The following is a 15,887-nucleotide window of genomic DNA, read 5'->3' as shown; positions in this document are numbered from 1 at the left end:
CCTTATCACCATAATTGGTGCTAACATCATCAGCTGCCATTGCATAAAAATTTCAAGTATCCAGCATGCGGGTTTTGCTCCTTGCCCTCTACAGTTACCATGTTTTATATCTCTAAATTCTAATTTTCATGATCACCACTGGGTCATGAAATTACCCTAAAATCAGATGCAGAAGAGTGTTAATTATTAATTTGGTTTGTTTAGGTCCGTGCCATTTATTTCAGAAGGCAAGGATTGTCCCAGTGTTTTCGGGCTTATATAATTTATTTACTGAGAATTTGTTTTGTGATCAAGAACTCTTGATCCACGTGTCAGCCATTCTGTTGTTTGTGCATATTCTGGTATGGGTTGACACAGTTGCAAGAGGAAAGCAATCCTCTGAACTCATATCATATATATTGCCAAAATATTATACCTGATATGATTGGATGGGTAGCTAATTCAGTAGTTAACACATTTTTTCCCAACGTGATAAGCATCATGCTTCAGTGTGTTTGGTAGTTCTAGCATATCTGTGCAATCACTTCAAAGATCAAATAATCTGTACAAGGTTTTCGGGCCAATTTTGTTCATAGGATCAGCTGCGGCTACAAGGGGTGTACTGTGTCTCGGGTTCCTCTTTTACCGATGTTGAAATAAACAATACGATGTAATAATTTAATCTGATTTGTCAAGCGCAAATGCCGTGCCTGTGTTTCTTTGTATTGTTCCTGTCCATGTTTTTTTGGACCAATTTTGTTCATAGTATCAGTGGTACTCAAGCTTTATTGTCTCAGATGCTTCTTTAGCTATTCTGAAATAAACTATACAATGTATTATTTTAATCTGATTCCTCAAAGCACCAATGCAGTGACTATGCTGTTTCTTTCATGGTTCTATTTCCAAACACTATGGAGACTATAAAAAGGACTGTTAATCAATAAGTGTGAAGTATGTGAACTGAAAAAATTATGTGGTCGATAAAACTGTAATTCGTGAGGTGGAGAAAGTGTTAAAATCTGTGTGAAATGATAAAACTGTAAAGTGGGTTTGTTCATAGGCACTAAGCCCAAGGCTTGACTTAGTGCTAAGGGTATCTATCTTGTCAAATTCACCTAGGACTTACCTGGCATTGTCCATCAAGGTACACAGCATCTATGGACTGTCAAGATTGCCAGGACTAAAAGCAGTCACAGATACGGTAGTTAACAATGTCGATGGCATGAATGTGGTACCATATCGTTGAGGGGTTTTGAACCTGGTTTCCTTTTTGTGCTTTCAATGAAATGCATATCCCACGAAATCCACGGGACAATTCCCTTCATTCCGAGGATGGTATTTAGGGTAAACGGGTCAATTGCAGTTTGGGCAATCTAATAATTCCCTTCATTCAGAGGATGGTATTTAGGGTAAACTGGTCAATTGCAGTTTGGGCAATCTAACTGGTCAGGAACATTGAGTGCCAATAATTCCCTTCATTCAGAGGATGGTATTTAGGGTAAACTGGTCAATTGCAGTTTGGGCAATCTAACTGATCAGGAACATTGAGTGAGCCCCACAATATTAATATTAATAACAAAGACAGTCAGCCCAGGGACTTGATACTGAGACCACTAACTTGTAAATTCAAAGCACTCAACCATTCAATCTAACCCATGAGCTTATTTTGAACCTAATTCTTATCACTAAAAAGAGATTTAAGGTAATAGCTTGAATACAGTGTGCTTGGCATCAGATGGCAAGTTCTCTTATTTTTACAATTAGGTTACTTGCTAGAAACATTTCTCTTTCTTTCTATTTTTCTCTCAACCTTTTTCTTTATACACTGCATGATTGTCCACTGCTGGATGGTGTTCCTTCAGTAGGGATACACTAGCTGATTAGTTATTCTAATATAAGCTGTAAGAAGGATGCCCTCTTGAGTTGCAGACATGACAGCCTTATGACAGAATTACTGCAAGTCTGCAATGCTCCGTTAATATAATGGATGCTTTTTGACTGCCTTATGACAAAATTACTGCAAGTCTGCGATGATCCGTTAATAAATGGATGCTTTATCGGATACCGTTTGAGTACCTATCGGTTGTATCTATTCCATTGGGTTGTTTCTTTGTGATTGTGTGCCCATCTGTGATAAAAATCACATATATGAGAATTGCTTTATTGCATTATAGTGATACACATTTTTGTAATTGTTCGTTGTTAATGACTCACATCTATGTGATTTGTTATATTTGTTTTGGTTTTCTGATACTATTATACTAGATGTTATGCTGAACACCTTCTATGTAACTATTTGTATATTTGATGGACTCTTATGACTTTAAGCACTTATGACTTTAAGCAATTATGTTATAGAATAGATACGTTGTCAAATAACATAATGATTTCTAGACTATGTGATTAGTTTTATTTTTCTTGTTCTGGCACTGTTTTGGTAGCCTGAGGTATTTATCTATATATTTTTCCAAGCAAAACCTAATGAGAACTTGAGGAATGCTTTGTCACATTTTAATTGGCATTCTTGATAAACCCATCAACATAGACTAGTATACCTGATCAAAAAGGCTTTAATCTGACACCTGCTATCACAAAATTAGCTAAATGCCTAAAAACATTGGCCATAGCCAACTGAACTAACCTCTTGAACTAAGCTATATATATATGTGTATGTATGGGGCATTTAATTCATGTCTCTAACCTCAAAAAAGGGAAAACGTCAGATGAGACAAGCTTTTTTGAATACGTTGAAGTATTTCCAAGGTTCAGGACTGTTCTTTACGCTCAATTTTTCTAATAGCCACTTATTCGGTGCCCTTAAAAGGGCCAGAACTTTTGTTCTAAGTCTTCTCGGAGGATTCCATCCACAAAAGCAATTTTCATGGCTGAATGATATAGCTTTAGCTGTTGCATTTGCTTTCTCCATTACTGGTCATATGTAATTGTTGGACCCAGTAATGGGGTAAAAGATAATTTAGTATCTGCAGTTTATATATATATTTTGTAATGCTTCACAGAAACATACCTCAAGGGGCTGCAGTGCAAAGAGAGGCTTCCTTTAGCTTAGGTGCCAGGTTTGAAGGTTATTCCATCAAAATTTCCTGCATTTTGCATATGGTCCTATCCTTTTTAAATTCATCTGATGGAAGTGGGGCAGATCATAGTGAGAACGGGATCCTGAAGGATGGCTTAACACTAAGTTGATTTAACAATGAACCATTACTTTATTGGCCAGAAGCATTTGTTTTCAAAACAATGGTTCCATTAATGAAAGGATTTTAATCCATTACAACAAGAAATGGGCTGCAATCTGCAATTAAGATAAACTAAATCACACCCTTCACCGGATTCTGCATATTTTGGTGCACACCTATTTAGCTCAAGACATTTATTTTCCAAACTTTTTTGTACTAGAAGATGCTTTCTTTTCCCCAAAATGGTTATTAAACTAAAGAAAAAGACTGATATTTAAGACCTATCATTTTGATTTGATCAGTTCCTTTCAGGTTCTAACATCTTTTACGAACACACAATCTTCTATAAAGTTTCTTTGTGTTAAACTTGCTCTTTTTTGCACAATAACAGTTAGAATTTATATTCTAAAAAACTGTGGCTAAACCATATAGCGTAGGTTTACAAGAAATATATAGTTTTAGGCAGACATACCCTAGAGTGCACAGATAAGTACAAATTATCCAAAAAATATTGTGGAGGCCTATCCATTTCATTCTACTCTGAATTCTGCATGTGTGCTGCTTAACAAACTGACATAATAACAATACTATTAGACAAAACATGCTATGATAAAAAACTAAAAATTTAATGCTTGTGTCAGGCTTCAATATTCAAATCCACCTTTGGTCTCCAGGTCTTTGTTGTCCATGGGCATTGGAATGGAACCAGTATTATCAGCTCTGTCGAGGTTTGTAGTGATATCTAGCACCATCTCATATATGTTAGCATTTAGGTCAGCAACACATTCCTTTTAGTGTTCCAGGGAATCCAGAAGAGGTATAGTCAATAGAGTTATCACTTGGGCCGAGAGAGGGGAAGAGCAGAACCTCCAGAAGGAGATTCGAGTGGGTCACTATGTGCCCAAACAGAGCTTGTAGAGACTCCAAAGCTGAGGCCATTTCCATTTGCTTCCTATTGAAGATGGTCATAGAAGCACAGGATTTAGCTTCCCAATCTCTCACACTGGGAAGGTGGTTCCCTGCTTCCAGTGCAAACTGATCCCTAACTCTGTTGGTCTCCAAGTTCTTGTTGAAACCCTTCTTCTGCCTTGCCAATTGTAGTTGCCAAGTAGGTCACATTGCCATGGGCCACTGCTACATCCCTTTCACATTGGCAAAGCCCCTTCCTTAATCTTCAGAGCTCACAAAAGACACAACAATTGTTACAGCGGTGATAATGGTCCATGGCATTTCCCCATCCGAGATAGATAGATTGGTTAGTGCCAAAGACCCAAGGGAAATTAGAATCAATTAGAGCATCTGACTGAAAGAAAAAGAAAAAATTCTGTAAAGACTAGACCCTAATTCTTTTACCTCTCTCATCGAGGTTGTCTTCAATGTTAGAGATGACCACATTAACCCAAGAACAAATAAGTTAATCCCACACATGGGAGTCATTGCTACCATAGCACACATTTTCAGAGAAAATTTTGATTGTGCACACCTAAGGATAGGTAGGAGGCGAGGTCATTCAAAGCCCTTCCTCCAAATCACCATCTCGATTTGACGTATGTATTGAGGAGAATCACCTGTTGTAGAACCCTGACACTTCATGGAAGGCAGCATGTGGAGTTGAGATCTCTCCAGCCATTTTTCACCCACAAACTTTCTTCTTGCAATTGGACTCCTAAATTTGCTTGGAAGTCTACTTCAGCGTTTAGCACTTGCAATCCCTGGAAGTAGGTGATTTGATTCGAAACCATGTCCCATAGAAGAAGAACTTTCTTCTTGCAATTGCACTCCTAAATTTGTCTGGCAGTCTACTTCAGCGTTTAGCACTCACAATCCCTGGAAGTAGGTAATTTGATTCCAAACCAAGTCCTGTAGAAGCAGCTTTTCATAAATTTTGGCTAGCTTTAGATTAGAAGTGGGTTTTCAAGAGAGGAGTGATCAAATGATCACCATTGAGTCTCCAATTACTATCACTTTTTAACCGCCTTTGTCTCTAAGTACAGTAAGACATTAAAGGACTGCAAGTGCTTCTACTTCATTATTAGTTGATATTCCCAGCTTCCATGCAAATTCCATGACATTCTGTCCATCGGGACGATACATGACCCTACCCCTTCTGCACTTGCGGCCCCTTATTTGTGTTAAACTTGTGAATATGAATGTGTACTTCCATAATTAAGTTTGAGATCCTCAAATGAGGGATGACACAGAGGTTCTCATATTTTTGGATGGGAAGCATAGAATCACTGACTTTTCTAAGTGGACAATGCCCTGTAGGTTGGTAACGTGGCAAGTTCACTTACATGGATATACGGTTGGCAGTTAGAATCCTGGTCCTAACATTGTTCTCAGGGACAATAAATGCTCTTTGTTCCAATGGAAACTGTCAGGTCGGTAACTTTTGTTTCCTGATATTACTTGTCCTCTTTATTCTGTTATAGAAATATGAGTCTCTAGGTTTGTTTTAATAAACTGAAACGTGTATATTATTGCAGAACCTTGTAAATAGACTCTCTATTGTTCATCATCCACCGTGTATACACCAAGAATCAGGATTCACTAACAGGTTAAGGTATAAATTAAGAGTATTTTGCATTGAATTGCATATTTATCATTAACATATTTAGACCTACATTCTACAGTGACAGGCCACAATAACAGCGCAGTATGTTGTATTTCACTAGTTAAAAGAAATGTGGCATTTTCATTCAGTCTGTTATATCATCCCAGCTTTTTATCTTTCAGGAAATTTTATATAGATCAGAAAACACAGTCGAACATCTTTTCAGTTGAATAGAAACCTAAATATTTACATACACTGGTACGTAAATAACAAAATATGAAGAGTAGGTTTGATCCTATGTATGCAATGGCATAAATATAAATCTTTACTTATATCTATTTACACTGGAACAGCCTTTTCTCATAATCAAAGTGTTTAATAACTCTGGTTTCAAATTTACAGAATGATTTTCTGTTTCTGTTTTTATGATCAAGTTGATTTTATAATTTGCGGTTCACTACTTGGCAAATCAATTGAAGTTGGTAGACGATGTTTTTGATATAGGGCAAGAGAAACACAGAGCTATAATTCTCTGTTTTTAAGGTACCTATGTTTGATTTTAGACTTGGGAAACACAGAGCACTGTCCGTTTATTAGGCACTTGTGTTTTTCATTGTCATTAGGGAAGCCTGCACTGCCTACCTACGTGTGTCAGAGAGGTTTTAGCTTTTTCGAACATAGGCTTTGTTCAGAGCATTTTTAATGTGGCATTGTTAAATCTATTTTGAGGTGTAATAACGGTATTTCACAGAGATGAGAAACTTTTTCAATTTACTCTCGAAGCCAGCGAACCTCAGAGCTTTAATGAAAATTGATGCTTATAATATCATCATCCACCTTCTTGTTACCTCTTGTATGATGTTTAATATTGGCCTAGTGAATATAAAACGATGGTTTTATTAGGAAAATACAATTCATGGAGAAGAAGGTGATTATAAATGTCAGAACAAAATCTCAACATAGAAATATTCCAAGATTACTCATAAGATTACTCATAACATTAAATGTATGAATAATAATAAGAATAATAAGAAAAATATAACTTGTAACATTACATGAATAATAATCATAAAATATTATATTAAATAATGTGATGGAATATAATAAGAAAAACATTTTTATTGAGAAGAATCTGTTCGTCTCTTACTTCTTACTTTTGGTGACACAGAGTTAATTTCAACTACTACCACTATAACCTCAACAACTACTATTATTATGACTTTTAAATCCTACTTGCAAGCACAGATGAAAACTTCTTACATCACATAAATATCAATTACAATATGATTTGAACAGGGATTACACAGTAAGGTTTACATAGCAATACATCAAAACAGTGAAAAACAACATGAAAGTGAAAAAATTGATTAATGCTAATAGACAATTTTTCTCTTTTTTCCATCCATGTTGATGTTGGTACCCAATTGAAAAAGAGAAATATTTGTTATTTTTCTCATATTTGTTATCCTGTGGGCAGAGAGTGGGTCTTTTCTTAAAAAACAAACTCCCAAATTATTGAAATGTATATGTGGGATTCTGAAGCAGGAAAGGAGATGGGCCAGGATGGATATGGACAAAATATTTGTAAACTGGACAAAGGATGAGACAAAAAATTTAATCATAGATGACACATGCATTTGTTTCTAGTTGGATTGGGGGCAGCCTTACCTTTCAACATCTCCAATGTGTAAAGTCGTGCATTTCTCTAAAGCCATAGACGCTGCACATAACATTACTACTACGCAGCACCCACCACCACCACAATACCTTAGGTGGTGCGTTCGCTTTATCCGCAAAAATGACCGACTACTAACTAAAGACAACACTACACAGAAGATTCCATTGGCCTGTGTTCGAAACGTCTTAACAGTTATATCCACATTAAGTTAACAGTTATATCCATCGAATAAATCATGTAAGGTTGATTAAATTTACATATTTGCGGTTATTTAATTGGGTGGAATGATTGTTATTTTTTCATGTGGATTTAAATCTTTACCAAAGACATGTTGAGCTTTGAAACATCTTTGTTTTATTATAAAGTTGACTTAAATGTGGCCAAAGCCAATTTATCTATTCATCAATTTATCAGAGTTTTATTTGATACAGTGATTAACAATATTTTGGATTTTCTTGATTGTGGTTATTTAATTCGGTGGAATGATTGTTACCATTATTATCTTTTCCATCTAGGTTTAAGTCTCCACCAATGACAGGTTGAGCTTTGATATTTTGATGATTTTTGTTATAATGTGTTCAAGTATAATTGTAGGCTGACCGGTGGTTGGGTGAAATGATTGTTATCTTTCTCATCCAGGTTCAAATCTTCAGCTTTGATATCTTGATGAATATTATTGTAATGGCTTACAGATCCAGAGAAACACTCGAGTATAACTATGGGCTGGCTGGTGGTTCAGATCTATGTAAATACCATGTTGAGCTTTAATATATTAATAAATATTGTTATAATAACTTAAGATGTAAGAAAAACACTGTGAACTACTTAATATCAGCAATCTCACTCCTTCCTTCAACTATAAAAGAGATTCATTTTTTTTTGAAGACGTTAATATCAACAATCTCACTTTTTCCTTCAACTATAAAAGATGTTCAATTTGTTTCAAGAGGTTCATTGCTTTTTTGTTTGATAAAAAAGAAATGTTTCACATTGCCGTCATAACAATGTTTCAATGCTCTAATACTGTTTCTGCTTGTCTAAGGCCCAAGACCCATCTGGCAGGTGTGAAACTCTGCCCCCTTACGGACCACCAGGTTATCCCAGTTGGGGCATGGTTTTCCTTGAATAAGAGCGATGGATTAACTGTTAACCAAAGATAGTTGTCCTCACTGCTGGTTTGACAACTGAATTATGATAGGTTTTTTTGACAACTGAATTATGATAGGTTTTTCCACCTTGTTAAAAAAAACACAATATTTCATAATTTTATTCGATGAAAGTTGATTGTAAATCATGAGCAAAGTAATGAAGTACCAGGGGATTCGTTTACTGCATTAAAATGCGAGAGTTACATGGTCCAGCTAGCCAGCCAGCGTTACCAAAGGATAATGGAATATTTCATCAAATTGATGAAGAAAAAGCACAGAAAAGATATTAGCAAGGATAACAGAAATGAAATAAGACATTCAATGTGTTCCTTGTAATATAGATATAAACAAAACATATAAAGAAAAGTAATTGCACAATGATCCACTCCAAGAAAACAAGGTTTTCCACAAACCAATTAACTCTTTTAGAAAAATTCAACAATTTCAATTTAATAGTCCTCTCGACCTCCCTTTATACCTTTTGGGACAATTACTAGTAAATATACAATAGTAAAAAAATGTAGAAATGTTTTGTAACTATGCAGTTTGCATTGTTAATGCAATACAGAGAAATTCTCCCACTGAGATTATAATTCACAATTTTTACATGACCCCAAAAGAGATTCATAGAAAATTTTATTACTGCTGGGAGAATCTAAAACAAAATATGTAGAGTAGCAAAGGAATTCCAGCAAGATGCTATATATACAATCATTTGCATTTGGATGCACTAGTGACTGCTTTGCTGGCCTTCTTCAACTTCAAAGCCTTCAAAGCAGATGCTGATATTGTTCCATTTGTTGCCGGATTGATGGCCTCCGGGACCTTTATGACGTTCCACGCAGTTCCAATGCCATGCCCAGCCACAGCAAATGTGTCATGTGTCACCTCTCCTGCTTCCTCCCCAAACCTGCACTCAATTGACCAACATCAAGAAATTCATTCACATTTTCAATGAATGGTTCCCATTTCAGCAAACCAGACACATGAAGAATCCAAAATGCAATACCTTTTTGCAACAATTTCAACTGTAGCCTCGGAAGCAGCTGACAGAGCATCCTTTCCAACTATTTCTGCAGCGTCCAAAACTTTGTCTGCAATTTAAGAAGAAAAACCCTATATTATCATATACCCACCATTTACAGTATTCATTTAAAACCATTTCAAGGGATCGGGAGAAATTCTTCCGTACTGAAAGCATCCAAGGAAGCAAGAAGGACATCTCCAGGTGACGTGCTAAAGAACTTCTGGCCAGCCTTGGAGCCGACAACCGGACCAGTCACGGCACCGCTTACTGTGACAATCCCAGCCAGCATATTCTCGCTTAGTTTTTCTGTCATCCTTGACAGCCTTTTCGCCCTACACACAATATATATACACACAATATATATATCCGTGTCAACACAAAATTCAATAATTCCCATTTAGGTTTTTGTTAGGGAATTTCACACTGTAGAGGAGTCTGGCTCAGAAATCAGTTGCGGCAAGTCAAATCTCCAGTTGCAGCAAGTTAATGGCAACTGGACAGAGGCTTAATTTAAACAGAATACACTTTCATTCCCCTAACTACTCCAACCATTTAAGGTTCCCCACCAGATGAGAGAAAGGAAAAGTCCCCATCGTTCCCACATACCCGCTGAGAGTAATTGCTTCACAATTTCTTTCTTTTTTTTACTATGCAAATGATTTTTTCATTCATATTTATCTAAAAAAAATATAGATTTTGACTCATTTTCACTTAAGAAGGCGATGGACCCATATACAAAATGAGGGATTTTCTGAATTTGCAGAGGTTGCTGACTTGACTTGCTGACTGCAACTAAGAGTTGGTAGTAAATGTTTCACCCATACATATTTACTAACCCTCATTAAGTGCTTTAACTCTCTTATGTATAGCTAAATGTTGCTCAAACTACTGTACTATTGCTTAGACTTGCTTAGACTTTAGTCTTTCCTTCTGCAAACAAAATTGCAACCTACAAAAGTTGATTGGGTAAATATGGTGGTTGTTAGTGTGTTTAAGGTGTTGGTTGCTATTAATATTTCCGACAAGTTTTCGATCTTACTGGTAGCTCAGAACCAATACTATGACTGAAATACTATGACTGAAGCAAACATGAAAGAAACTATAAAGAAGATTATCTTAATAAAAAAGATAATCTGAATGGAAGTTTTTGTGAATAGAATTATTCATTTATGAATGAGTACTCATTGAGTGGTTAATCTGCATTGGGAACCAACCAGTTAATCTTGTTCATCCTCAAAATACAACTTAAATGATATATGTGAAAAAAAATTAGTTTTTTGTTGAATAGAAAATAATAATTTTACATATTTATATTTAAACTACCTAAAATTATTATTTTCAAAATTTACAAAAATAATAATGATAAAACAGACCACTTAAATAATTTATGTGGTGGATTCGCAAGACAGATCTCTGAATTAAGAAGATGAGTTTCCATTGCATTTACCTTCGAATATTTCTCTTTGTGCCCGTTTTGCGCTCGGCTTTCGTTACTCGGCTTCTCACAGATTCTCCGCCGTTCTGTACCTGAGAAGAATAAGCATTGGTGCAGAGGAATAAGCCCTTGATAATCTGCGCCGAACCAGCAGCAATGGCCTTGCCCACCGCAGTGTTATAATCTTCCACCCTCGGCGCCAATTCAGTCCAGTACGCCGCCTCCGGGTTTTCTTTCGAACCGCCCTTCGCTGATCTTGTGGATTTTGATGCCGCACCGCCTGTCGATTCCGCGGGTAATGACAGACATGCGTGTTGCTGCAGGAAACTGTCCAGCAAATCCAAACCCTCTTCGTCTGCAAATGTTACGCCGTAATTCAGTATCTCAGTGCCGTCTTTATCTGCGGCCTCTTCGTCCGGCGGAGGGCGTATGGAGAAAAGGTAGTGACGGGCGTCGAGTTTGAGGGTGGGCTCATCCTTGGTGAGAGGCCAACGCACATCTTCCCCAACATTCACAAAAAGGGCGATTCCTGTATTGCCCTGAACAAGTCGAACAATGGAAAATTCGCCGCTTCCCAACTGCGGGCTGTCACTGACTTCTTCTCCCGCCTCCACCAAGTTCACCACCGCTATTCCTGGAATCCTCACCAGCGTTTCTTCTCTAGAATGCCCTGCACATTCCGTCTCATCATCTTGCATTTGCTGCTCTGCTTCTGTGGCCGAAAGATGAGAAAATTGTTGCTGCAACCTACTATTCTCATCATCTTCTTCAAACACAGCAGAAGGTTGAGCAGGCTCAGTCGATTTGTTTCCGCCCTTCTTTTTGTTAAAACTGAAGGCGTTCTTAGCCACCCACTGCATCTTCTGAGATTAGGTTTGGGCACTTCTACTATACTTTTGATGTTTTTTTTGGGTGTTTAATTTGTTCTTCTGCTTCTGATTCAGAAGAAAACGCAATAGAAATTCTCACCCCTTTCGTTCTATTGTGCCTGCTTCAACCTCCATTACTTTTTCTATGTAATTAGTCGGTGCAGATAATCATGTTCGATTTCGTCCACCGACTGACACTTGCATTAATTCATTGAACAAGAGGTTTCTTCCATCATTTTTCATTAAAGGTAACAAGCCAGATATTAGTTGTTTTACTTCTATCGGGTTTCTCACCATGGAATCTCACAAAGCGTGGAACAGTGGATGTCGAGGATGCTGGCGATTGCGTTACAGGCAGAGCGCAATGAGTGCAGTGAGGGAGATAAGAAAGCATCTATATGTCAAATCAAAATCCCCACTTTTTCTTCATACTATCGTACATTTGCCCCCACGAACTTGATCAATAGCGCTTCTTCCTCTTTTTATCTTTTTATGTTTTTTCCATCAACTTCTCATTTTCCGCTAATTGTTATATTTTACTAATCACAACAAAAGTTTCTATATTAAGTCTCCTCGATGTTAATTGGGAATAAGTATTTATAGTAAATGATTGTTTTATAGTTTTTTCTTTTTCTATTCCATGTTAATTGGGAATAAGTATTTATACAAAAGGTGTAAAGAGAGACCGATAGAAATGTTAAATTAAAAGAATTGTATTTTGGTTCAAAATAATAAATATTATAGTAATTCAAATTAAATCTAGTCAATAAATTGCCCAAAATAAAATAAATCCTTGAAAGGATATATTGACTTCCATGGATTTTCATCAAACATGAAGTAAAATAAAAATATATTAATATGTTTTATGTTAATTAAAGACACTATTGTTTGATTTTAATAGCCGCTGGGAATAATCATCATTGATTTTGTTGAGTTTTTAAATAAATTATATTAAAAAATAATACCATAAATAAAACTATGAATGATTATAAACATAAAACATGAAAACCACACGTCAACTTTACGAAGTCAAATTTATCTGAACCCCACATCTAGCTATTTTTTAATCATTTTAAAATGTAATGCAAAACTTAAAAATACACTGACGAAATGCTGTCTGAAACTTCTTAAAATGTTCGAAAAGAAATCTCGGTGCATCAAATTTGCATCAGAAGAGATCTAATGTTTTTATAGATGTAAAAAAGCTAAAACTATTGTAGCATTAAATGGAAAACAGAAGAACATCACCAATACTCCAAGGCCATGTCATTTAATTTCTTGATATCAAATACGTTAACCTGAGATGTATCTGTGTTATTCATGGGACTAACTAATATTTTAACTTCAATGTATTTCGACCGGCTTTGTTCTCCGATTCATAAGTACAGAAAAGAGTTAACCTCTATTATTCATAAGTACAGAAAAGAGTTAACCTCTATTAACATTCGATTTACATACATTATATTCACTAAAATACCAAACAGTGATACATTTTGATATGTTCAAACTCAGAATTTAGAAAAGTTAAAAACTCTCGGAGCGGACAGTTGTGGAACTGTACCAGTTAACTGAGTCGAAACATGGCACCAAATGTTGTAATCCATTATAATTCTGGAAGACGATTCTCTCTGCACAGCCCCTAAGAGTTGATCCAAGATACCATTCTCTCTGCACAGCCCCTAAGAGTTGATCCAAGATACCATTCCCAACCGGGAGAGCAATATAATCTCGCATCTCGCATCAAAGAGAAGGGTAATGGAAGATTCGCATCTAACCCCATTGTAACCCACCCTCTGAAGCCGGGAGTCTGCTCACTTTCTAAAACCGAAGATGACTCCCTGTGTACAAGAAGCTCTCCTTGCAAATTAAATTGGAAATCGAATCCATTATTCTGACCTGGAAAAACTTTTATATCTGAAATCAATGTATTGGATGCTAATTGGAGGGAGTAGTTTGTGTGTAAAACCCTTTTTTCAGAGAAAACCCTGCAACGCAGATTTTTCACAGAAATAGCTTACAATAATTCCAAATTTGAAAAGAACCCGATGTAGATATTACATTTGGTCGCTTTCAAAAGATGAAAAAAAAAGAAATTGAAACTGGGTGATGTTTAAGAAGCTTTTAAACATGAATGAACTCACCAGACATCACAGAAGGGGATGGCCGTAACGGTGAAGAATGTGACAGGCCTCAGACGAGCTCGCCAGAGATTGTCACCCAAATAGTTAACCCTCGAAGAATCTGAAAATGTAATCTTCACTATCCTCTCTGTTTCTTTTATATAATCTTCTCCTTTCCTAGCTCCTTGTCTGAACGGAACATCCATCCTTCTCTTTGCTTGAAACTGTACCAGTTGAGCTCTGACAATGCTGCTGCTTTTTTGGGGATTTCTTCTCATCTTCATCTTCTTAACAGTAATATAAGATGGTACAGTCCAGGCATTCTGCAGATTGGAATTCATGTTTATCTTATCAGAACTGAGGGCGGTCATGGCAGGCGGAGATGCCACTTGATGAAATCTACCAGAGCCCTTGTGTGAACCTTCTGTGAACTATTGGCTGCTTGAAAAGTATTTTTATGTCGATCTCAAAAATACAGCTAACTTTTAACGTTCTTTAAATGTATTAATGTATTGTACCAGCATCCATTACAACTCACCTGTCCTTGTTATGGTTGGATGTGTTATCGTGGGATGTGTAACTACAATAGACATTACAAGTAAATCCAGGGCCAAAAGCCAGGGAAAAAGAACAGCAACAACATCTGGTAAAGAAAAAGCAGTGAAAATATCTTTAATAGTGACATAAAAGAATGAGAAAAAATAGTAAGGCAACTCAATGATATTTAGAAAAAGCAATCACACTTCAAATCAATGGTTGAAAGTGCCTCCCCTGATCCAATGGAGCAGGTTAAAAGTGTTGACGATTGTTGATGCATAGAGAGGCCTATCGGCCTAATTACATTCATTAAATAAATTATTATTTTATAATTTTTCTTTTTTTTATTGGATAAAAATAAAGTGACATTCAATAAACCATGAATTAAGTTGCTTTTCATTTTATCCATTGGATGAGAAAAAAATGATAATCATTTTATACACATACTTTTCTATATTAAGTCTATTGGATGCTAATTTGGAATAAGTATTTATATTAAGGACTATGTATTAGGTAAATGATTATGTTATTTCTCTTCTATTGGATGAGAATACACTGATATTCAATACACCATGTATTAAGTTGTTATTGATCTTATCCATTGGATGAGAAAAAATGATAATCACTCTATACACATAAGTTTCTATATTAAGTCTATTGGATGCTAATTTGGAATAAGTATCTATATTAAGCACCATGTATTAAGTAAATGATTGTTTTAGAGTTTTTTTTCTCTTCTATTAGATGAGAATAAACTGTTCAATATACCATGTATTAAGTTGTTTTTCATCTTATCTATTGGATGAGAAAAAAATGATAATCAATCTATACACATAAGTTTCTATATTAGGTCTATTGGATGCTAATTTGGAATAAGTATTTATATTAAGCACCATGTATTAAGTAAATGATTGTTTACAGTTTTTTTCTCTTTTCTATTGGATGAAAATAAAGTGATATTCAATACACCATGTATTAAGTTGTTTTTCATCTTATCTATAGGATAAGAAAAAAGTGAAAAAAGTGATATTCAATGGACAAGATAAAAAAGCACCTAGCCAATAATTGGCTCAACCTTTTTTCATCTTGTCCTTTGGATGGAAAGAAAGTAATATTCCATAGACAAAATAAAAAAACACTAAACCAATCATTAACTTAGTACACAATACTTAATATTTGCTAACAATACACATTTTCAACAATAATATCTAAAATTATATATACATAAAATAACAGTATGTAAAGACATATATAAAAATATTTCAGTGATGTAAAGATTTTATGTGATGATTATTATCCTCCATTAAAAAGAGATTTGTGGATCTTAATAAAAGTGATCTATAGGT

The 15,887-nt window shown here is 35.7% G+C and overlaps 2 protein-coding genes across 2 annotated transcripts; both read right to left on the bottom strand.

Annotated features, from left to right (window-relative positions):
- Positions 1–9,064: 9,064 nt before the first annotated feature.
- LOC149197275 (senescence/dehydration-associated protein At3g51250-like) lies at positions 9,065–12,284 on the bottom strand. The gene is made up of 4 exons (XM_089405803.1): positions 11,028–12,284; positions 9,746–9,912; positions 9,563–9,647; positions 9,065–9,463 (listed from the first exon to the last, which is right to left on the bottom strand). Exons 1-4 carry the CDS (start codon positions 11,873–11,875, stop codon positions 9,265–9,267), a joined length of 1,299 nt encoding a protein of 432 aa, XP_089261929.1. The 5' UTR covers positions 11,876–12,284; the 3' UTR covers positions 9,065–9,264.
- Positions 12,285–13,402: 1,118 nt separating this feature from the next.
- LOC149197274 (uncharacterized) lies at positions 13,403–14,587 on the bottom strand. Its single transcript, XM_089403888.1, has 2 exons — positions 14,026–14,587; positions 13,403–13,869 (listed from the first exon to the last, which is right to left on the bottom strand). The coding sequence occupies exons 1-2, from the start codon at positions 14,373–14,375 to the stop codon at positions 13,524–13,526; spliced, it is 696 nt and encodes a 231-aa protein (XP_089260014.1). The 5' UTR covers positions 14,376–14,587; the 3' UTR covers positions 13,403–13,523.
- Positions 14,588–15,887: the final 1,300 nt, after the last annotated feature.

This window comes from Pinus tabuliformis, chromosome 2_2 (genome assembly GCF_031772625.1).
Source record: "Pinus tabuliformis cultivar Carrire ecotype Pingquan chromosome 2_2, CPIR1, whole genome shotgun sequence".
Lineage (NCBI taxonomy): Eukaryota > Viridiplantae > Streptophyta > Pinopsida > Pinales > Pinaceae > Pinus > Pinus tabuliformis.
This window is presented reverse-complemented; position numbering and strand designations above follow the sequence as displayed.

Bases quoted from the DNA above. Each gene is read 5' to 3' on its own strand.
- LOC149197275 (XM_089405803.1), bottom strand. From the start codon at position 11,875: ATGCAGTGGGTGGCTAAGAACGCCTTCAGTTTTAACAAAAAGAAGGGC. The intron at 9,648-9,745 runs GTACGGAAGAAT...CTTAAATTGCAG, and splicing joins TGCTTCCTTGGATGCTTTCA to ACAAAGTTTTGGACGCTGCA. The intron at 9,464-9,562 runs GTATTGCATTTT...AATTGAGTGCAG, and splicing joins GTTGAAATTGTTGCAAAAAG to GTTTGGGGAGGAAGCAGGAG.
- LOC149197274 (XM_089403888.1), bottom strand. From the start codon at position 14,375: ATGACCGCCCTCAGTTCTGATAAGATAAACATGAATTCCAATCTGCAG. The intron at 13,870-14,025 runs GTGAGTTCATTC...TCTGCGTTGCAG, and splicing joins ATCCCCTTCTGTGATGTCTG to GGTTTTCTCTGAAAAAAGGG.